Raw genomic sequence first — 23,940 nt, forward strand, 5'->3', positions numbered from 1 at the left:
TGCAGCACTAATTATTTCTGGAACTGAGCCGCTCTTTTTTGACTGCCATTGGACTAGCCGAACTGACATTACTTAAGAAAGATAGGCCATCACCTCAGCCTATCATCAATACCGTTATAGAAAAACAATGTCACTTTTTACAGTCTGGTCATCCAAGATTGTTCAAGGAGATTCTCCGTAACAAATGCATAGACATTCATGACCATCATTTATACTGATAGCTCTCGTACATCAATCCCCCGTGGGTGGAAGCGGTAGAATAACACTCACGGTCATAGGCGCCCATACCCGGGGGCTCTCAGGGAAAGGAAAAAATCTAATATAGTCAGCTGTTTTTCTTTCAAGAAAATGGTTTAAAAATCGGTATTACGTAGGAATGGTAGGGGATACCGTGTGTGGTATTCTATCGTGGAATACAAGTCGACATTCATCTTCCAAAATATTAAAAATACTACATACCCTCAGGTCTAGCCCCCCTACAAACTATCCTATGGGCGCCCATGCCCACGGTATCCCCTGCCTGTCGGAAGAGGCGACTAAAAGGGGCACCAGGGGCTCTGAACTTTGTAACGTGGGTTGGCGACCACGGGGCCCTAAGCTGAGTCCTGGAATTGCTTCCACTTACTTGTGCCAGGCTCCTCATTTCCATCTATCCTATCCGACTCCATTGGTCAACTCTTGTTATTTTCCGACCCTGACGCTATTAGGTTTCCGAGAGCTAGGGAGTCTCATTTTCACTCCCTTCGTGGCCCTTATCTTTCTTTGACCGAGACCTTCATTTTTCGAAGTGTCAGATCCCTTCCATTTTCTCTCTCTGATTAGTGTTATATAGAGAATGGCTGCCTAGTTGTACTTCCTCTTAAAACAATAATCACCACCACCACCTCTCGTACATCAAGCAACGACGGTAAGGACCTTGTTGGGTGTACTTTTGTTGTCTATGAAAACGAAAGTGAAGTTTTTACAGCGCAGTATAAACTATCCTCCTGTTGTTCGGTCTTGCAGGCAGAACTACTAGCCATTAAATGTCCAATACAGTGGTGTCATGACAACAACAAAAGGGTCCAAATACTCAGTGACTCGCAAGCTGCGTTGAAGTCTATAGACAACAAATATATTATGAACCCGTTAGCAGTTGCCATAAGAACTAGGCCTATAGCTCACCAAAACGGTCATATCTGCATTTCCTGGATTCGCGGACATACTGGATCAATCGGAAATAAGAGAGCTGATCAACTAGCAAAAACTGCTGCTCAATCACACCTGGAAGTCATGTATAACAGTTCTCCCTTATGCTATGCAAGAAGACAAATCAAAGAACATATTTTCAATCAATGAAACCTCCTTTGGACCTCTGTTTCAAATGGATCCGTTACTAGAATAACATATTTTCCCACAGTTTACGACCGACTTCAGTGCAAACTTTTGGTGCCAAATTTTGGTTATGACTATTTCTAGCCCAGTGCTGCCCTTGTAAGACAGACCCTCTGATGAGGGTGGGCGGCATCTGCCATGTGTAGGTAACTGCGTGTTATTGTGGTGGAGGACAGTGTTATGTGTGGTGTGTCAGTTGCAGGGATGTTGGGGACAGCACAAACACCCAGCCCCCGGGCCACTGGAATTAAGCAATGAGGGTTAAAATCCCTGACCCGACCGGGAATCGAACCCGGGACCCTCTGAACCGAAGGCCGGTACGCTGACCATTCAGCCAAAGAGTCAAATTTTGAGTTAACGTAATTTATGTCAGGCCATGGAACGTTTTGAAATAATTTTGACAGATGACTATTCTTGCTTTTGTGGGTCTACTCAAAGAGTAGATCATTTAATATTTGATTCTCCTGTGTTTACAAGAGCAAGATTTAATTTGTACTCTCATTTGAACTGCTGTAATATTCAGCTCTCACAACCATTATACCATATTTTCATACAGAAATGCTGTTACAAACATTTCCTAATTTACTTCTGTTTTTTTCTTCACGTCGCACCGACACAGACAGGTCTTATGGCAACGATGGGAGAGGAAGGTTAGGTTACTCGTAATCTCTCTTGTAGGCTCTGAATTGGTGGAACAGAAATAATTTACATTTGTAGTATATTGCATTGGTAACAGGTTGCATATATTCTATCAGTGTGTATGGTGTGAATGTTCCAGTCAACCAGAAACTAGATAGAAATCGCAAGAATATGTCTCAAGTCAGCCTTTGCTGGCGAGATGTAGTGTTTACAGTGCACTATGTCTTCTGGTATGGGCTAGAGTAAATTTGTTACTTTCATTGACCTGTCTCAGTCTTTTCCTTGGCTTCGACAATATGAAAATGATCGAGGTACGAGCGATGCTCCCACCCAAAGCGTGACATCATCAGAGCTACAGTACGGCCTGTAAATCACGAAGGCAGTGGCAGTGCTCATATGGAGTGAGGGCATATGACGCTGCTGATGGTGATTCGTCCGTCGGATTGGAACGTAAAGGCTTGAGCAGACCCCTTGGTGCCATTTTGACTAGAGTAGGGTATGTGCTGGTGCCAGGTTCCACCCTCTACTTTCCTCCTATGTATGCAGACGATATCGTGATTGCCTCGAGGTCCAGCGAGAAACTGCAAGAGACACTTGACGCGCTGGTGAAATAGACAGAAGAGAATGAACTTCAGTTAAATGAGGAAAAGACAGTAACAATGTCATTTAGGAAAGGAGGGAAAGCATCAGAGTTTCATATACATGGAAGACCTCTAAAGAATGTATCGAACTTCAAGTATTTGGGGGTCACACTACAAACTAGACAGGACAAATGCAGCAATCAGAACCATCAACGACATACAGAATTTGAATAAGTTATCTATCAAAACAGCCCTGAAACTGTTTGACCTCAAAGTGTCACCAGCGATCACCTATGGATTAGAAATTGTATGGCCGCATCTAAAAATGAAAGAGTTCGAGCAATTAGAAAAAGTGAAAGCTACGTTTCTGAAAAAGGCACTATGTGTCTCGAAGTATACGCCTTCAAGGCTTGTATATGAGTTAACTCGCGAACCTTTCTACATAGAGGATCTCCGTTGTCACCTACCGCTACCAACTACACCAACATATCTACAGTTCATAGAGAAATTACGAGCAAAGAAGAGAGACATATGGAGCGAATTTTACTCGACAGACGCAATGATTTACAAAGACTGGCAAGGAGGAGGATATTAGCTCAGACACTTGATTACACGCTTTGCAATACACGGATTTCATTATAAGCTGTGTAAAACAAAGAAATTCCATCAACCAGACACGGACTGTGTATGTGAACGTTGTGGTAAGAGCTGTGAACGTTATCATGCCATGATTTGTACTTGTCGGCGCGAATCGATGATAGCCTTCTGCAGAGATGATTAATGTTGTGTATTAATGTAAATATCTTTTGGCCATTGGCTGCAATAAAATATTATACATACATACATACATACATACATACATACATACATACATACATACATACATACATACATACATATTATTTTATTTCCGGAGAAGCAACCCTCATTTAAACATAAACTGAAGGTTGTACACTGTGAACTTTCAGATACTACCAGGATCGCCCGTTTCAGGTAAAGACTGCCAGCCGAAGACCCGCTGCGAGGACAGGAGATTTGTGTAAATAGCCAGCAATTAGTGAAGTGTTTGTTGTCAGTTATTGCTGAGTATAACTGTGTGTGTGTTAATTGGGTCATACTTGATTAATTGTGTTAAATGAAGTAGTGTTTTATTCGTAACATGGCATACAGAGGATTATATGTTTTAAAACTGCAAGAAGATCTAACCAAGGTTTATATATAGGGCATTGAGAATTAATTTCAGTTTTATTAAAAATGATGCTTTATGATTATGATTTAAAAGAGACGACATTTCAGTTCATCATATGTAATTTAAAATGAGGTCTTCGAAAGGTTTCATTCTTGATCCGACAATCAGATTTGAATCACATACACAACAGCCCGCTGAAGTCGACAAAGAAAAAAATAATATATATGCATCATCCATTCCCTATTACCTCAATAAGTACAACCTTGAGGACATCGAGGTCATAGGGTTCAGCTGGGTGCAAGGGGCACCATTCCTAAATTACTGGTCACCTACTTACCACGATTTGGTGTGCCGAATGAGACCATTGTGAACTGGGGCATACGAACATTGAAAGCCTCGATATCAATCTTGAGGCATCACCTCTGCGCTCCACTCACTTTAATTAAATCAATTTAGGTATTTTATCTACTTCTTCTTTGCCACTAAGGATTGTCTTCTCTACATTATCATTCGAATTATTGTTTATCTTTAATTCTATGTTGTAATTAGATTGCTAAATTTATATTGCGTGATATTGTGTGCTTTTCTTTGTCGGTTTGACAACCTCAATCATTTGAGGAAGATTAATAATAATTATTATTATTATTATTTAACGATCAATAAATCACTACTTTCCATATAATATTCAGTTTAGATAACATATTAACACAGTCCTTCTTCCGTCTCTCTTATCCAGGGAGCTCCTGGGTCGGGCTACGTGACCTCCATCCACTTCTCGCACCTCCCTGGAGACGAAAGAGATGCGGGTTACGGAACACAGTTATGAAACCAAAATCACACGACATGAAAGTTGATATATAAAATATTGTCCTTGTGGGAATTAAACTCGAACGCACGTCCTCCTTTAGGATTTCTGGTTATGTAACTGATAAAAGTTAAGTAGAGGAAATTTGTAGGAAATCCCTTATACGTTAGACTAGCTGTATCACATCGCTGACAAAACAATGATTTAGCATGTGCATGATTACATTTTTGTCCGCCCTTCATATTGTTCCCTGGATTCTGAGGCGCATAAGTGGACGTATCTCTCTCTGTCAGTGGCTTGTCGTGACGTACTCGTTTCCTTGCTCTCTGTGGCCCCTTGCAGTTTCATATTAGTGCTCATATTGATTTGATCTCATCCTTCTTTCATGACGTTCCTTCACGACTTTTACTCATTTCGATAGCCATCTTTACAATTTTCTCTGCCGATATGATGAGCACGCGGTTTTTCACCTTAAGACAATCACAACAGAAATACCCCCATCGCCAGTTAACACGACTAAACAATATTTCCATGTTAGCGAAGCTCGGCATTGACACGAACTAAACAACAAAAGTCTAAATAATGAATATCTCTAAAGCTATAAGGGGCAGTCAAAATGAAAACCAAACACCCGCTACAACGTGACCGTGGAATGGTTTCCTTCAAAAGTAATTTTTTTTCTTTTTTTGCTAGGGGCTTTACGTCGCACCGACACAGATAGGTCTTATGGCGACGATCAAAAGTAATTACCAAAAGCGTTAATACATTCATCACACTGGGAGACGAGACGATCAATTCCAGTTTTGTAGAGAGAGATAGGTCGCTGACGGATCCACAACCGCACCCATTCTTACACTTCCTCGTTCGAATGAAACCAAAGTCTTATGAAAATCCTTCATCAGGTCGCCAAAAGTGTGAAAATCAAAAGGTGAAAGATCTGGGCTGTACGGAGGATGTTGAAGTGTTTCCCAAACAAATCGCTGAAGCGTAGCCTTCGCCAGATTGGAAGTACGGGGGCCGTGATGTGCGCCTTTCTCTGAATCTCCTTTGCCACTCGTGCACACTCATCTTCGGCATGCAGTGTTCGCCATACACAGCAGACATGCGTACTGCAGCACCCTCAGTCACCAGAAAACGAACCACACTTCTCTGCTTTTCTTTGCTTGCCCCCATTTCTACAGCTAGACGAACATACTAGACCAGGGTCGGCCAACTGGCTGGCGTGTGATGTAAGAGAGAATGTGTGACGTCGGAGAGCCCATGTGACGTAAGAGCGCAGAAGGTGGGGAGCCGCTGTCGTAGAGTGACACGAAGAGACAGCCTCGCTTTGTAATAAACACGTGAAGTGCCATACATGCTGGTGGCTACGGCTTTTATAGACACTTTTCACAAAAAGCCACAGAAATCCTTCTTGTTTACAAATTGATCTCTTAGTTCTCTATCACAATTTAAATCTAATAACTCTAATTGTAGGTCTAGATCAACGTTATCTGCAACAACTGAAAATGGCGTGGTTAAAAGTTGAATATAAGTTTCCAGATACTCCAAAGTGTTAAATCTAGGATCAAATTCCGAATAAAGTTGGTTTTATTTTTATGATTTTGACATACCTATCAATATCCTCAGCCGTATGGTGTTAGTGGTACAGTACAGTACATAAGTATGGACGAACCGGGCACATCACGGTGCGAGAAGCTATCTACGCCTCCGATCTTTTTATCTTTATGGTAAGTTCTATATTTATTTGTTGAAAATGATAGGATTGCTACAGCTAAATGTTTAGTTTGTAGAAAAGAGCTACAGTATGTAAAAATATATAATTTACAACGCCACTACACTTTGTATCACGCTGCAGATTATGATCAGTATCAAGGCGAGGAGTCCGCCTCTGTGGTGTAGTGGTTAGCGTGGTTAGCTGCCACCCCCGGAGGCCCGGGTTCGATTCCCGGCTTTGCCACGAAATTTGAAAAGTGGTATGAGGGCTGGAACGGGGTGCACTCAGCCTCGGGAGGTCAACTGAGTAGAGGTGGGTTCGATTCCCACCTCAGCCATCCTGGAAGTGGTTTTCCGTGGTTTCCCACTTCTGCTCCAGTCGAATGCCGGGATGGTTCCTAACATAAGGCCACGGCCGCTTCCTTCCCTCTTCCTTGCCTATCCCTTCCAATCTTCCCATCCCACTACAAGTCCCCCAGGGGCTCTGAACTTTGGAGCGTGGGTTGGCGACCACGGGGCCCTTAGCTGAGTCCTGGCATTGCTTCCACTTACTTGTGCCAGGCTCCTCACTTTCACCTATCCTATCCGACCTCCCTTGGTCAACTCTTGTTCTTTTCCGACCCCGACGCTATTAGGTTTGCGAGGGCTAGGGAGTCTTTCATTTTCACGCCCTTCGTGGCCCTTGTCTTCCTTTGGCCGATACCTTCATTTTTCGAAGTGTCGGATCCCTTCCATATTTTCTCTCTGATTAGTGTTATATAGAGGATGGTTGCCTAGTTGTACTTCCTCTTAAAACAATAATCACCACCACCACCTCCCACCACAAGGCCCCTGTTCAGCATAGCAGGTGAGGCCGCCTGGGCGAGGTACTGGTCATTCTCCCCAGTTGTATCCCCGACCAAGAGTCTGAAGCTCCGGGACACTGCCCTTGAGGCGGTAGAGGTGGGATCCCTCGCTGTGTCCGAGGGAAAAGCCGATCCTGGAGGGTAAACAGATGATGATGATGATCAAGGCGAGGAAAGGGTACGTGTAATTACAGAACTAAAAGGTAAATTAAATAACCATGTCGAGCATTCGATCAGTGAGTCAGCAGTTCGACTGAGTTACAAAATGTCATATTTAATTGCAGTCCGCCTACGTTGCGTAACGGACAGTGTTATTAGCTGCCGTCCTCGGGGGTCCGGGTTCGATTCCCGGTACTGCTAGAAATTTAAGAATGGAAGGAGGGCTGGTATGTGGTTGAAATGGTACATGCATCTCACCTCCAATGGGGGTGTGCCTGAAAAGAGCTGCAGCACCTCGTGATGAGGACACGAGTTTTTTAAATATTTAATTGCAAAGAAACTTAAACCGTTCAGTGGTAGTGAATTAGTAAAGGAATGTTTAATTCTAACAAGTAAGGAGTTTTGTCTAAATAACATTCAAGAGATAGAAGCTACCAGCTTGTCCGCGCACACAGTGCCGACAAAAATTCAAGACCTATCTGATGATGTCCACCTACAATTATTAGAACTGACAAAAAGCTTCCGGGCATGTTGTTGTTGTTGTTGTTGTTGTTGTTAGTCGTTTAGTCGCTTTCGACTCTCCGTGACCCCATACACCAAAGTGCGTCATTTCTTCCTGTCGTATACTATTTTCCGAAGTCTTTCTAAATTGAGAGCCGTGGCTTCCTTGATGTCATCAATCCACCTCATCCGTTGTCGCCCTCTTCTCCTGTTACCATCAGTCTTCCCCAGCATTAAGGTCTTTTCCAGTGAATCATGTTTTCTCATGATATGACCGAAGTACTTTAGTTTTTGCCTGAGTATTTGACCTTCCAGTGAACAGCCTGGGTTGATTTCCTGTAATATGGACTTATTAGATCTCTTCGCAGTCCACGGAACTCTAAGGAGTTTTCTCCAACACCATAGTTCAAATGCATCTATTCTTCGGCGCTCAGCCTTTCTTACTGTCCAGGTTTCGCTTCCGTACATTGCTACTGGGAAGACCATAGCCTTCACTATACGAATCTTCGTTCTTAAAGTTACGTCTCTACTCTTGAAAACGTTATCAAGGTTGGCCATTGCCTTCCTCCCAAGGAGCAAGCGTCTCTTAATTTCATGGCTGCAATCGCCATCAGCAGTTATTTTGGAGCCCAAGTAGATGAAACTAGGAACAACCTCCATTGTTTCACCATTTATATGCCAGGAGGTGATAGGTTTAATTGCCGTGATCTTGTTTTCTTGACATTCAACCTTAGTCCAGCTTTTGCACTTTCTTCTTTCACCTTCATTAGTAGATACTTAAGTTGTTCTTCACTTTCTGCCAACAGGGTGGTGTCATCAGCATATCTAAGGTTATTTATATGTATCCCGCCAATTTTAGCTTCAGTTTCTGTTTCATCTAATTTGACATTCCTCATCACATACTCTGCATGTAAGTTGAATAAGTAAGGTGACAATATGCAGCCTTGACGTACACCTTTCTCAATCTTGACCCATTCAGTTGTTCCATATAGGGTTCTCACCGTAGCTTCCTGATCAGAGTAGAGATTTCTCATAAGGCAAATAAGATGATCTGGTACTCCCATAGTCTTGAGTACTTGCCACAATTTATTGTGGTCGACACAGTCAAAGGCTTGAGCATAGTCAATAAAGCATAAGTATAGGTCTTTCTGGAATTCTCTTGCTTTCTCCATAATCCAGCGAATATTAGCAATTTGATCTCTGGTTCCTCTGCCTTTGCGGAAACCGGCTTGTTCTTCAGGTAGTTCTCGATCTACATACTGCCGAAGCCTATTTTGCAGGATCTTGAGCATAACCTTACTAGCATGCGATATAAGTGCGATTGTTCGGTAGTTTGAACATTCTTTAGCGCTGCCCTTCTTTGGAATTGGGATGAACACTGAGTTTTTCCAATCTTTTGGCCACTGCTGGGTTTTCCATATTTGCTGACATATTGAATGTAGCACTTTCACAGCATCCTCTCCTAGGATTTTGAACAGTTCTGCTGGGATTCCATCGTAACCACTTGCCTTATTGTTTGCAATACTTTCTAGGGCCCACTTGACCTCACTTTCTAAGATATCTGGTTCTGGCTCTGACAACAGAGTAACTTCATCATCAGGAGTATTCCCATCTTTCCTATACAAATTGCCTACATATTCCCTCCACCTTTCTTTAATCTCCTCTGCTTCAGTAAGATCTTTTCCATTTTTATTTTTTATCATTCCAATCTTAGCCTGGAATTTCCCTCTGACACGGCCCAGCTAGCCGTTTTCATACGAGGGGTTGACAAAAACTTTACAATTTGGGAGGAAATACTGGATTTAGTGCCTATGAAGAATCTACGAAAGGCATCACACTTACAATGCAGTTGAAAATGCTTCTTTGCCATGGAACAAACTAGTTTCAGTATCAACAGATGGTGCACCTTCTATGGTAGGGCGCAATTCTGGAGTAGTTGGGCTCATAATATTTTTTTTTAGAAAAGGTTTCTCCGATTGCATAGGTTTGCAGCGAGAATGTTGAGTATTTTCGGTTCCACGTATGCCTGTGAACGAATCTTTTCTATTTTAAATCAACAAAACCAAAACAGAGAAGCCAGTTGTCAGGTCACGATTTGAAGTGTGCTCTTAAACTTAATGTTTCCTGAAACATTAACTCCAAATGTTGCAAAACTAGTCAACAGAACAAGACTACAAAAATCAAGGAAACCCACGAGTGGCAACTGAGTATCGATATCATGAGGTAAAACGTATGTTTGGAGTTTACAGATTACTCTCTGTACTATTTTTGTTGTAAAACTGTGCTTTTTGTTACTATTAGCACTATTTTTACAGTGGGCGATATTGTAAAACACAGCAATTTTGTGTTCAATATAAGTTCCGAAGATTCACCGGAAAAAGCAAGTTTAGTTTATATATGTAGAAATAAACTTGCTTTATACCTCTTATGCTACTTCATAACAAAGTTACGTTACAATAAATTATGTGGAGAGAAATATGTACTACACATAACCGCATTGTACTACCTGCAGCCCTTGGGCCTCCCCCTAGGAATGACGTTGTGTTTCCCCTCGCCCCTCTAGCCTTCACTTCTCAGTTACAGTACTATGTACTTCGTTTCGCTGCCCGAGCAGAGTGTGTGACGTGTTACCTGACATCACACGTACACGCAGTTGGCTGACCCTGCACTAGACCAGTCCACGCACCAACAAAGACAACTGCGTGCACCTGTGAGTTGTCACTATGCTGTTCTTCTACCACAGCGATGCAGTATCGATACGTAACAACAGTGTTGCCAGCTTTCGCGCAGAATGTGTGTTATGGTGGGTGTTCGGTTTTCATTTGACTGCTCATTATGCCCTTTGACCTAAACGATCAAAAACTGTATTCTCTACAACTTTTGTTACGTAGTATTTACCGACAGGACCACTAATAACATCGATATTTGAGAATTCGGGAATTACATTTTAGGCCTTCCCCATAACTACCATTTCACCCAATGTGAATGGAATTATTTATAGACTAGACTGTATTGTTTTATTCCCCGACTTAATATACCGATTTTCATTGATTTCTGTTCAGCCATTTTCTCGTGGCTCGGCGTTGATATGGACTAAGCAACAAAAATTTAAATTCAAGAATATCTCTGTTATTATAGCAGGTACGGTACAAGTGTATAAGATCTAAGTGATCGTACATTGTGTTATCTATAACTTTTGTTACGTGGTGTTTATCGATAGATATTTGAGAATCTCTAAACTACCATTTCACCCAGCGTGAATAAAATTATTTATAGCCTAGAGGTCAGATTGTACTACCTTTGTATACAGATTTTCATTAAATTCTATTCGACCATTCTCTCGTGATGCGCGTACATATGTACAGATAGACAGACAGACAGAGATGACGGAAAAATAAACATTGCATTTCCTTCTTATCGTAGACACGACCGATACAGAAATACCAATTTTTTTTAAAAAAAATATGAGCAATGTACAGACAAAACTCTTATTTATACATATATATTATAGCATATATGTACAGTTTATCTAGCCCACACGTATCTGCCCACTACATAATTCTACCTTGATGAAGATTCCGCAGACAGTCCTCCAAAATGTCGATAAATGAAGCAGAAGCGCCGTTAAGGAAATCCTCCATTTTCCTGCTGATACACTGGACTGCGTGTTGTACTCTCATAGGAAGCTAAAAGGGCTAGGTGTTTGTAGAGCGGAATGGGAGGCAGTATTACAACATCTAAACATATGCCGCCTTCTCAGAGAGACAGGAAATGCGTACCTTGTGAAAACATACCATCTCGATGCTGAGCAGGGGAATTTTATTATCAAACTTTGTCTGGCCAGTGAAGCAGAGGAACATACCATAAGCAGCGAAAAAATTAAAAAGGCTGTTAAGAAAGCGGAAGTACGATAAATGGAATGAACTGAGTGTTCACGGAATAGGGGGTACACTTTATCAAGAACATACGCCATCGAACCGTTCTAATGAGACTGTGAACGGTTTGTCGAAATCTGAGTGGACGGAAACCCTCAAGCTACAATATGTAGTTCCTGTGTGAGCCCTCCCAGGGCGAAGCCGGGACGGAATCCGACACTGCAGAGAGATGGAAACCCTGCCACAAGTTCTCAGTTCTTGTGCCAGAGGAGAGCTCCTTAGAAACACCAGGCAATACAGAATTCGGACAAAGATCGTAACTGTGCTTTCCCAACAAGGCCTGGAAATATATGAAGAAGTTCTATGTATTCCTGCTGGAGGGGCCAACAGGCGGATCGACATAATTGCCATCGACCGAAGAAAGGATTGCGCAGTGATCTTGGATTCAACTATCAGGAGGAGAGAGCCATTTATGAGCCAACAATAAGCCCACCTCGTGGTCATGATCATTAACGCGTCAAGTCTACAGTGTCTCTAATAAAAAAGGCCGTCGAAGCGTCGTTTTTACTCTGCGATACGTAAGCTGCAGTATGGGAGGCGTGCACATAGTTTTTGAACTTGCAAGAAGCCTGCACGTGTTCGACCTGACAAGCATCGGCCGCCAGTCTGAATCTCAGCTGTTAATATAGTGATACAACACCGTATTTTCTGGTTTGATCTTAATGGCCGTGACAGCAGTCACAACTCTCGCTATTGGTGTGCAGAAAACCCTAATGGGATTTATGAAGTCCCTCATTATGATAGGAAGATTGGGGTTTGGTGTGCTGTTAGTGCAAGACGAATAATTGGGTCTATATTTTTTTCGAGACGACAGTAAATGTAGAGAGTTACCAAGATGGTATTTTGACGCCTTTCTTCCATGAGTTTAGAGAAGAAGAAAAATCGCGTGGGTGGTTTCAACAAGATTCAGCCCCTTGTTCATACAGCAGAAGATTCCCTTCTTACAATCTCGGAAGTATTTGCGGACAGAGTGATCAGTGCTGGCCTATTTCCCCCTCGTTCTCCAGATTTAACAGTGTGTGATTTTTACTTGTGAGGTAAACTGAAAGAAAAAGTGTATCGAACAAATCCTCACACATTGGAAGAACTGAAGGAAAACATTACGAATGAAATCAGAAACATTACAGTGGCGTCAGCCAGAATGTGGTTACCAGATACAAAGCCTGTATAACCCAAGAAAGACGACACTTCCAGCATCTTTTTTTAAAGCAGGGCGGCCGCGCGCAACGAAAGTTTGGCTCAGGCATCTGCTGTAGCGCAGAGTACAAACACTGTGCGTTCGGTCTCAGTTTATAAGAGAGACCCTGTGTATGGTCTGACACCGTGGTTAGCCGGTTCGATTCCCGCTGGTCGAAAAAGTTTCACCATCAGAATGTTAGCCGGCAGGGTAGGAGAGGTTGTGGTATACAATATCTAATCATTAGATTTCGTGCTAAAAGCCTGGATTTAATTCCAAACCTCTCCGCAATGTTCATATGGAGTCGATGTGCAGTTTGGTGGTGATTCGTCGATCGGATGCGGATATAAAGCTTTGAGCAGATCCCTTGGTGTAATTCGAAGGGAGTAGCCTACGTACCGACATCGAGTTTCACCCTCTCCCTACCTCATTATCATCACCCCACATCTAGACGCTCAGGTCGCCAATGGGCGTCAAATAGAAAGACCTGTGATAGGTGAGCCGAGCATATTCTCGGACACTACCGGCACTAAAAGCCATACGATAAGTAATTAAGTACTCAACAATATAATATTTCGAACACTCCTAGCGTTAAAATTGTTGGACTGTTAATCGGTGCACTCCTCTGGGGCAATGATTAATGACTGACAGATGAAATGATATTGGAGGCTGTCGCTGGAATGAAAGATGACAGGGAAAACCAGAGTACCCGGAAGAAAACCTGTCTCGCACAAATCTCGCATGGAGTGACCGGGATTTGAACCACGGAATCCAGCGGTGAAAGGCCGGTGCGCTATCGCCTGAGCTACGGAGGCTTCATGAGCAGTTGATTGACCTGGTATAATGGAATGCCAGTAGACGCAAAACGAGCTTTTTTTTGGGGGGGGGGAGACCAAGTCCAGCTAATTCTCGTACAGTTGTGAGAGAGAATAATATTCGAATAAATTTACACCGTCTTGTTGATAGTGGCAGCAACAACAATCTCATCTTAATGATAAATTTTCAACTTTATATTCTCTTTCTATCATTTGTCAGGATGAAGAGTTTCCAGAGTGAGATACTTTTTTAAAAAAATTCTGGTATATTTTATAGGTGTAACTTGAATTTTAAAAACATACAGTATTTAAATAAAAGCTGTGTTTCACTTTGTGATAAATACCTGATAATCTCTGGCATGAAGCTTTACAACCTTTGGTCTCAAAATCAGCAAAACGAAGACAGTTGGCTTGGTGATGAGCAGAAACTCTCCAACTGTTCATCTAAGAATTGGAGATGAGGAGATGGATATTGTAGACAACTTCCAGTATTTAGGTCGTGTTCTGCCATCAGACAGTACCATACATCAAGAGATTAGTAACAGAATACAGAAAGCTTCCAAATTCTATCACGCTGTACGTCAAATACCTTGGGATGAAACATTTCCGTTAGTTTCCAAGATCAGCTTATACAAAATATATCTAGTACCTATACTGACGTATGGCCTGGAAGCAGCAACACTTACTGGACCAACAAAGAATCGTCTTCAGGCAACAGAAATGAAGTTTCTCCGTTCTTGTCTACAAAAACAAAAATGGATAAAATAAGGAATGTGGATATCCGACAACAGCTTGGATTGGAAAGAAGCTTGCTGGAGACTCTAGAAGTGAAGAGATTGCAATGGTGTGGCCACATGAAAAGAATGAACCCTCAGAGGGCTCCTCGAACATACTTTGACCACAATGTTCCTGGGAAGAGACCAAGAGGAAGACCTCGTCATGTTTGGGAAAAACAGATAATGAAGGACCTTGAAATTAGAGATGCGAACTGGTGTCGCATATATGAGCAGCATCTGTGGATGGATAGAACTAACTGGAGGAGGCTCGTACACAACCGCACCCGGCTTGCTCGAGCGAAGAAATGATGATGATGATGATGACGACCTGATAATCGAGTAGCTACCAAGGCAGCTTCTTCTGTTCAAGACCGCAGATTAAATCTTGGCCTATAGTGAATGTTTGAAGTGGGAACAATCCATAGGTCCCGATGTTCTCCATTGCAACATGTAAAAGCACAATGATGTACACATTAGAGTCACCTATCAAAATTCTTAATCTCAGAGTTTTAATCCGTATAAATGGACTAGTTGATTTCGTAACTTGTAACTTTTGAATATGGCGGTGAGACCTAGTAGAGGAGAAATGAATGCTAAAATTAGCATGTGTCATACCCCGCATTAGATATTTTGAAGTCCGCGTTAATGAAATAGCATATCTGCAACATACCTCATTATTAAACAATGCATTATTTAGTAATTTTTTTCCTCCTTAGTCTACTGTAAATACTCAAGCTAATTACAAGTCGAGCTATAAACCACCCATATTCACTTCATGTTTCAGATTTCCATGGCTGGTGGTCATCTGCGGTCCACTGTCACAAGAGACGTGCGTAGTCTGTGCGACAGTTATTCGTGCATCAGATACGGAGAACATCATCCGATGTAAGAAACTGGGCTGTTTGGGAAGGTACTGCGTAGAGTGTTACGCAGATATGAAGAACATGTGCACCATATGCATGGAGCCCATGGAATATGGTGATCTCTCCGATGTCAGTGTGGAATTGTGAGTGGTACAGTGTTTTCCGACACAGACAAGTTACCAAGAATTAGAATGAATAAAAAATACATACACCTGCAAATATGACAAATTCTTATTCTTATCCTTCCTTATTTCTTTACGGTCTCTGTAGGACCATGGGCAGACTTTTCATGGTTTGGGTTTTCTTCTTCTCCTTCCAGAACCTCTTAATCCTCCCTTTCCTTCTCTCCCGTTCTTCAGTTGATATTTTCAGTATCTTCTTCACTTGTTTCCCCCATTGGTGCTTCTCTATCCTGTTCCTGTACCTTCCTCTGTCATTGAGCTCTGGCATATTGGTTGGTGTATATTTATTTCTCCAGTTCTCTGTCCCTTCCATCTTGATCTCCATCTCAGTCCAGTCCTTCCGAAGATCGACAACCCACTTCGTTCCCGTCTTTCCTCTCGTCCTACTCGTTGTCTCCCATAATCTTCTAGTCATTATCTTCATTGCCATCTTGATCATATGTCCAGGAAATCTTGCTCTTTGGAGCTTGTTTCTTCGGAGATCGTCCTCATGTTTCGGTACAGTTCGTCCCTTGATCTTTCACCTCCTCTTTTTGGTCCCAGTATCTTTCTCAGAATTTTCCTTCCTTCTTTCTCCAGTTGCTCTGCCCCATGCCTTCCTAGTGGCATCGTCTCGGCCGCGTACAGTACCACGTTCCTCATGTTTCTTTTATTGCCGACTTCTCTGGTCGCAAGGTAGATAGTCCTCATCTTCTTCTTCTCTTTTATCCCATCGCTGCTCCTGTTCCTGTTACATTTTCTCCAGGGTACTTAAACTTTTCTACCTTCTGTACGGTGACTTCCGGTGTTTTCCAATCCCGGTGGTGTTCAGAGTCTATGTCTTTACGTAGGCGATCCGTCGAGTTGTTTCTTTGCATCTACTTCCGTCTCGCTTACCATGCCTATGTCGTCCTCAAAGGCCAGGCAGTTCACCTGTGCCCTGTTATCAGTAGCGGCCTATCGGATGGTGTCCTCCCTAGAAAACGAAAAGTTTTGAAGTCAAATAGTGAGCTCGAATTATGCTAAGAAAAGTACATTCATTGTGAAACTGTAAATTCTCATTAACAAGGAAAATTGTTCGGCAATAATTTATCAAACTTAATGTGACTGACTTTCAGCGTGCAGGTTGAAGGTAAGGCACGGACTCTCGAGCTTCCGTCCGATGATATAGTGTCGGTGAAGGGGTTGAGATGTAAGGGGGAAACGCGCTGGTGGACGGTTTCGGGGGAAGGAAGGGTGCGGGAAGAGGCTTTCAGGTAGGCAGAGTCCGTAGCAGTATAACAGTAAAGATGTCCTTACAAGACCCCCATAGCCAAATCTCCATGGTTGCATACAATAAAATTAAATAATAATTTATGACCTTGTTTGGCCTATTATTTATATTTCAAGAAAATAATAAATAATTATTGAAATGTAACATTCGAGACGATGAATTTTGATTCGCATTTTGTGAGAATCGGCAGCAGTGAAATTAGTTTGTTTTCTCGCGGAAGATTTGAATGAGTGGGTGGTACTGGTCAGTAGCAAAGAAATATTTGTGGAAAAAAGTACCGTGACCGCCCCCTCCCCCCCCGGCACTGACCTGAGAGTCCACCGGCCGCCACTGCCTGTTATCCTTCTTTCCTCCACATGTGTCTTTGGTATCGCCACCTTGTCGTTTGTTATCCTCCATTGTGTGATAACTTCGAATAATTTTTACAAATGTATCTTACGATTAAGTGAGTAGGGTTAAGTTGATCATTCTGAGTTTCTTTTCGGGAGTGATAAAATACATATGTCATAATCATAAATATTAATTTTTAATGTAGTGATTCCTCTTCCGTTCCTGACGAAGAAGAATCTGGGCGTGACAGGGAGAGTGAAACTGGTATGCCGCGCCCTCGTAGAACATTATCATCCACTGCATTAATTCATCAATCAAGATCTGGTGGAAGTGACAGAGAAAGTGATAGTGACGCCCGTTCTTCTTCAACCCAACTGTCATACACCTACCAGTATCGAGTACAGGTAGATGCCCCCGGACCCTATGTAGCAGCTGCGAGATGGCAACGACCACCCTTCAAGGACCTTGAAGCACAGAAGCAATTGGACCTCGCTACATTACCACAATTCAACGAGCCATCTGACTTCGACGAGACAGACTTTGAGGTGTGTAACAAATACTTTTTTATTATTATAATTAGACCTCGGATTTTAGGTGCTAAAAACGCCACTTTAGGTGCCTAAACTAGGCTCTTAAATATTTAAAAAATAGGTTCTAAAAATATTTTTTGACAGTTTCAATTTTACTTATTTTAATAGGCATCAATTCGCTCATCCCAGGGAGTAACAAGATAAGTCAAAAATGTCAAAGTTCTTAGGGGAAGCATTTTAATTTTTAAACAATACGAAATCACTGATTCACCATGTGTTGTCAAACTATTGTGCTTTTTAAATAATGGTTTTGGTTGGATTTTGTTTATTTCGAAAAATGAATTAGGTATCTGCCTTGGATCGTGAATGAAACTGACTTGTCTTGTATTGATTGACCAGGCATTATTTTCTTATGTGGGCTAGTAAGAAAGAAAGTATGTAAGTCACATTTTGTATTGTTAGCTAGTAACGTCTAACAGTTCTCTTTTTAACAGAAGCAGCTTTGTAAATTCGTTGCTAGTAATTCATTTACAAGATAATAATGTCCACCTCCACAGTAACCACAAAAAATGTTTTACACAGAAGACAAACTGACTTACCTGGTTGAAGCTACTGTTATTAACAATATTTACAATATTAATAAGATAACTTATCTGGTTCTTACCGGGGACTGTTTTGTATTCTTGAATAATCCAAACCAAACCCCATGGCGCAAAAGCCCCGAGGACCATGGCCTACAAAGCGAATGCTGCTCAGCCACTGACAACGAGGTGTCATGTGGTCAGCACAACGGATCCTCTCAGCCGTAATTCTCAACTTTCTAGACCGGGGCTGCTATCTCACCGTCAGAGAGCTCCTCAATTGTAATCACGTAGGCTGAGTGGACCTCGACCCAGTTGATATGATGATAGTAAGAAAGTCAAAGATATTCCATTCTAAGAATCAAATGTAATGTAGTATAGGAATTATAAGTTCTAAGAAAATCCACACGCAACAACCCAACACAAGTGTATTTTCTAAACCAACATTGACTTTTACAAGAAACAGTCATTGACTGTCATGTCCTGTATTGGCATACTCCAAAAGTTACTTTAAATGTAATTAAGATTCAGGTTAAGAAAGGGCGATACCGGCATTATTTCTACTTTTAACGGGAAGTAAATTATCTCAGTGGACCGCTAAAACAGTTCTTGAACAGCCGTCCTCAGTAACTGATTCCCGGGACGCGAACGCCTTTGTCGTATATGATTTGAATAGTGAACGTCCTTTGAAAAAAATTATGCTCTGAAATAGTGTGTACAATATATTTCCGGTTTTTACAGTGTAGAATTTATAACTTTCACCGTTGTTCGTTTGGAGTTCGCCTGGTGGCCGTGATCGTTAAGGCGTGAAGTCCATGTGGTCTGACACTGTGGTTGGTCGACCCCTTCGTGTTATTCAACAGGAGTAGGCAACCTGCCGGCACCAGGTTTTACCCTTTCCCTTCCTGTTATCATACATCACGTCATTCAGTTCATCTTACCAATTTCTCTGATCAGGTTGATGTCACGAAGGGCATCCGGTCGTAAAAACTCGTTACAAAGATTCATCTCACTTCCTAACCGACTACGTAGAGAAACGGGACAAGGGTTGGACATACATACATACATACATACATACATACATACATACATACATACATACATACATACATACATACATACATACTGAACCAGGAACGCTGATACAACGCCCCATCGTGAAGTATTTAAAGTTTGAAATACCCGTTGCGCGCGAGATTAGCCGACCACAACTGGCGAACGAAGGGTGAGTTCGGAGCTGGTCGGTCAAGGACAGGCTACAGTCCCGTGCCTAATAACTCAATAAATAAAATTAACATCATGATTTGGACTACATCACCGTGTAGGCAATGCTAAATTCTGCGTAATTATCAAGTATCAAGCAAATCCACTGTAAATTGACGAAGTTCTTGCAAGTTGAGGGAAATCTCGTGACGCGACCAGCTGATTTCGTACAAATTGAAGACCAGGCGACACGATAGACAATGTTCGATTCCACAGCCTAGCCGTTCTGGCTGGCTGTAGAACGGCCTACGACGAAATTCTACAAGTGTGCTACTGAGAACTTCGACAGAAATCCATCGTATAAAAGTGACTGGATATTTTCTATCAGTTCATATTCGGAGTAGTCTACGTTGGACTTGCACCTTTGAAGTTATATTAAGAACTGTGCAATTGAACTTAGATTTTGGAACTGTGAAATCAAACTTAGTTGAATGTTGAGTGTTAATCTTAGGAATTGTATTTGCAAGTTGAATTCAATTTATTTATTTATTTATTTATTTATTTCTTGCTTCGAGTAGAGATGTTGACTCAGTCTTTTATTGCTAGTGGCTTTACGTCGCACCGACACTGATAGGTCTTATGGTAATGATGGGATGGGAAAGGCCTAGGAGTTGGAAGGAAGTGGCCGTGGCCTTAATTAAGGTACAGCCCCAGCATTTGCCTGGTGTGAAAATGGGAAACCACGGAAAACTATCTTCAGGGCTGCTGACAGTGGGATTCGAACCCATTATCTCCCGGATGGAAGCTCACAGCCGTGCGCCCCTAACCACACGGCCAACTCGCCCGGTGACTCAGTCTTTAAGACAGTGCATAAGACTAGGAATTCGTAAATACAGCTCGAAACATTTATTCTACATTAGAGTTGAATAGACTGAACCAAGTAGCTTCAGTAAAGAAAAATTACTTTCTCGTACAAGTGATTGAAGATCATGACAATACTATGTGTAGTGTTAGATATAACAAAGTGGTCTCAGTGAACAAAGCTTTATTTACCTTCGTAAATAAGTACGCCATATTATCTCGTGTGAACGGAACTAAATTCACATTCTGTAATTATCAAGTGTCATGTTACAATAGCGTGTGAACAGAACTAAATTAATACGTCTGTACTTAACATGTTTTAGTCTCACCGACTTGTAAATAATTCTAACAATAGTAGGACGTAACGAAACTTCTTACGCATTTGTGTCCTCTTACTTCATGAGCTATGAAACGCACAGGTGAATCATAACTTTGAATTTATTTAAAACTTTCAAATTTTCTAAAATTTTCTAAACTGTGCCAAGTGAATGATTCATTTTCAAAACTGTGCCAACTGAAATGTTTCTTTAAAAATCTTTGAAAACTGTGTCAAGTGAATTTTGTTTTGAGTGCGCGTTTGATCCCATAAACATTCGAACTGCAGAATAATCTCTTTATTTTCATAAATGCAGTTATAGTAAAGAAATGCTCGTAATAGATTATATTGGAATTCTACATGGTTTCTTCTTCTTGCTATTGGCTTTACGTCGCACCGACACAGATAGTTCTTATGGCGACGATGGGACAGGAAAGGGCTAGGAGTGGGAAGGAAGCGGCCGTGGCCTTAATTAAGGTAAAGCCCCAGCATTTGCCTGGTGTGAAAATGGGAAACCACGGAAAACCATCTTCAGGGCTGCCGACAGTGGGGTTCGAACCCACTATCTCCCGAATACTGGATACTGGCCGCACTTAAGCGACTGCAGCTATCGAGCTCGGTCTACATGGTTTAACCACATGTCCTTACTCCCTTCACGGGAACCATTCAAACCATTCAATTTAATTACAAACTGCTCCAGTGGTCAGTCGATCGTACACAATCATGCTGAATGAGTGAATCCTGGAACTTAGACTCCCAGATCGTCTGCCATGTGCCAAAACTTCCAGAGCTTCTAGTAATCGTTGGAATTCTCGTGGTCCCATGGTACAGAGAGCTGACCTATAGTGTGCACAAGGAGTACCACCAGCGAGGAACATCGCCTGCCACAGCACAAAGAACATTCACTCCTCTTTTCCAACTCCGACTGTATTAAAGGTGATATGCAACTTGTATTCTTTTATGAATAAACAAACAGTTCAGTTCAAAAAATATATTTCGAAAACCTCTCTCTCTCTCTCTCTCTCTGTACGCATTCCAAGCATGGACCGTACACGCCTTGCGTAAATCCGTGCTCTCCAAGATAGCTAAGTACGGGCATTCTTGGTACAATGGCGATCACAAGAATTTCGGGTGGATAAGGAAACAGGTAACGTTTGGGCGAAGATTTTGGCCAACCCTGAGGATGAAGGCAACGTCACATGTGTTCGTCGTCCAGGAGGTGTGACCTGACCCGTTACGCACTCTGAGATCACTCCCAACACCATTTTCTCGGAAACTGATTAAGATGTTTCTATGGTTAAATATTCTGGCTAAACTGGCTTCTCCTAATCAAGGAAAACAATTAATTAACTATAATTTACTTGTGAAAAAATGTGCACGATGTAATGCCGCCAAAATACGCGTGGCATTTAATTATTGGATCAGCGCTGACAATAACTCCATAGGATTTTCCAAACACTCTTGCTGTTAACAAAGTAACGAAGAACCACTAATTAGTTTCCTCCAATCATTTGAATTGCTAGAAAATTATTATTTTTATGGAAAACTAGTGCACTGTTTCATATTATACAAATACAATTATTTTCGTGTGCAGGAAGCGGTCATTTTATTTATTTACATTTTTCCTACAAAATGCACTCCTTTGTTTCTTTTTAAGACATTTTACTGTGATATTATCATAATATCTTATTTTTACCTACCATTATTTTTTGGTATTGTGAATAATATTTTTCATTTACATGTCTTTTAAATGCAAGCACTGTTTCTATCTTGTATTTTATACGGCATTTTTTCCCATTTAATTTCTATCCCATTTCCCATCATTATATTAAGAAAAACGAATGGTATAATATTTCAGTAAAAGGGTAGAACTAAATCTTTATATGAAACAGTTACCTTCTTTCAACTTAATTTCTTGCGTTCAAATTTGATATGCATTTATATTTTTGTGCAAAGTGCAAAGTGCTTTTGCCAGTGTCTGCATGAGTATTGAAGTATGACGAAAATATGGGTCATTCTTTCTTACAGTGGTTGAGCGCAATGATAATGAAGTCATAGTTGAGACCGCTATCATTTCAGCCAGCCTTCGCACACAATAATTATAAAGAAACTGGAGAATTTGACCCTCAATGAGTTGATATCCACAGTACGTCTGTTGCGTTCAAGGACTCCCCTCATTCCCCCCTCTCATCGTTGTCAAGCCAGATTGACGTGGGGGTAGGCGGGGAGCAAGTATCTTCCCCTCCGCGTGTTTCGTTCATGCTGGATATCCCGTACTTCACTCTCTCCACCACCCCTTCACTCTTCAGATGTGTGCATGTGTTATGTGTCTAATAGATGTGACCAATGAGAGAGAATGTGTAAGCAGGTACTGGGTGGTTCTGAGGGCTGTACTGATTTCTTGCCTGAAATGAATATTTCTAACCACGAGGTACTAAAGTGCTCGAGTGTACGAAAAAATTAAGCCAAGCTTTGTACACCTCTTCCAGTTTATGATCCTTCGTAATAAAATATTTCTTGTCTTATTCTTTAATATACATTCGTCTCCTGATTTATTGATTGATGCGGCACTTTCCCACCTGTTTCTTTGGACAGGCCAGAGCAAAGTGTAGCTTCCACCGAAATTCCAGTCTCATCCATAGCTGTAATAGCACGGAAGCTTTACAAATGGAAAAGTCTTTATGTTATCCTCCTTTTCAGAACAAAAGTGGCTCAGACGGTTTAGGCGCTGGCCTTCTTACCCCAATTTGGCAGGTTAGATCCTGGCTCATTCCGGTGGTATTTGAAGGTGGTCAGATACGTCAGCCTCGTGTCGGTAGATTTACTGGCACGTAAAATCTCTTTGCGGGACTAAATTCCGGCACCTTCGCGTCTCCGAAAACCGTGAAAGTAGTTAGTGGGACGTAAACCAAATAAAATTATTATTATTATTATTATTATTATTATTATTATTATTATTAATTCGAAAATTTACCTCTGTTAGATGCGACAATGTCTAGAAAAGTTTTGGCTTATCTAAAAGCCTTACTCAGTAGAAAGCATAAAATGTTACATTTTTAAACTAACAAATAAAACACTGAGAAGATTGCGTGGAATTAAAAGAAATATTATCATGATTAACGCATTAAAAACACGTGTTGATGTTGAGGTAAAAAGTCCTCTCGTCTAAACTCCTCTGGTTAAAGCAAAAATATTTTTAGTCCTTTCTAGAATGGAAAATCTGGATTCAACAGAATATCGGCACCTTGGAAGACACGATGTAATGATTATTATGAAAAGTGTTGTTCATAGGATCAACCATGCTACAATAGCA

The 23,940-nt window shown here is 41.4% G+C and overlaps 1 protein-coding gene across 1 annotated transcript in view; it reads left to right on the forward strand.

Moving 5' to 3' along the window:
- LOC136874534 (DC-STAMP domain-containing protein 2-like) overlaps nucleotides 1-23,940 on the forward strand; it is a 168,678-nt gene that overhangs the window by 117,462 nt on the left and 27,276 nt on the right. The window contains exons 12-13 of the mRNA XM_068227832.1: nucleotides 15,294-15,515; nucleotides 17,342-17,681. Coding sequence (XP_068083933.1) covers nucleotides 15,294-15,515; nucleotides 17,342-17,681 — 562 coding nt within the window. The remainder of the gene's footprint in view (nucleotides 1-15,293; nucleotides 15,516-17,341; nucleotides 17,682-23,940) is intronic.

Source organism: Anabrus simplex, chromosome 5, assembly GCF_040414725.1.
Source record: "Anabrus simplex isolate iqAnaSimp1 chromosome 5, ASM4041472v1, whole genome shotgun sequence".
Lineage (NCBI taxonomy): Eukaryota > Metazoa > Arthropoda > Insecta > Orthoptera > Tettigoniidae > Anabrus > Anabrus simplex.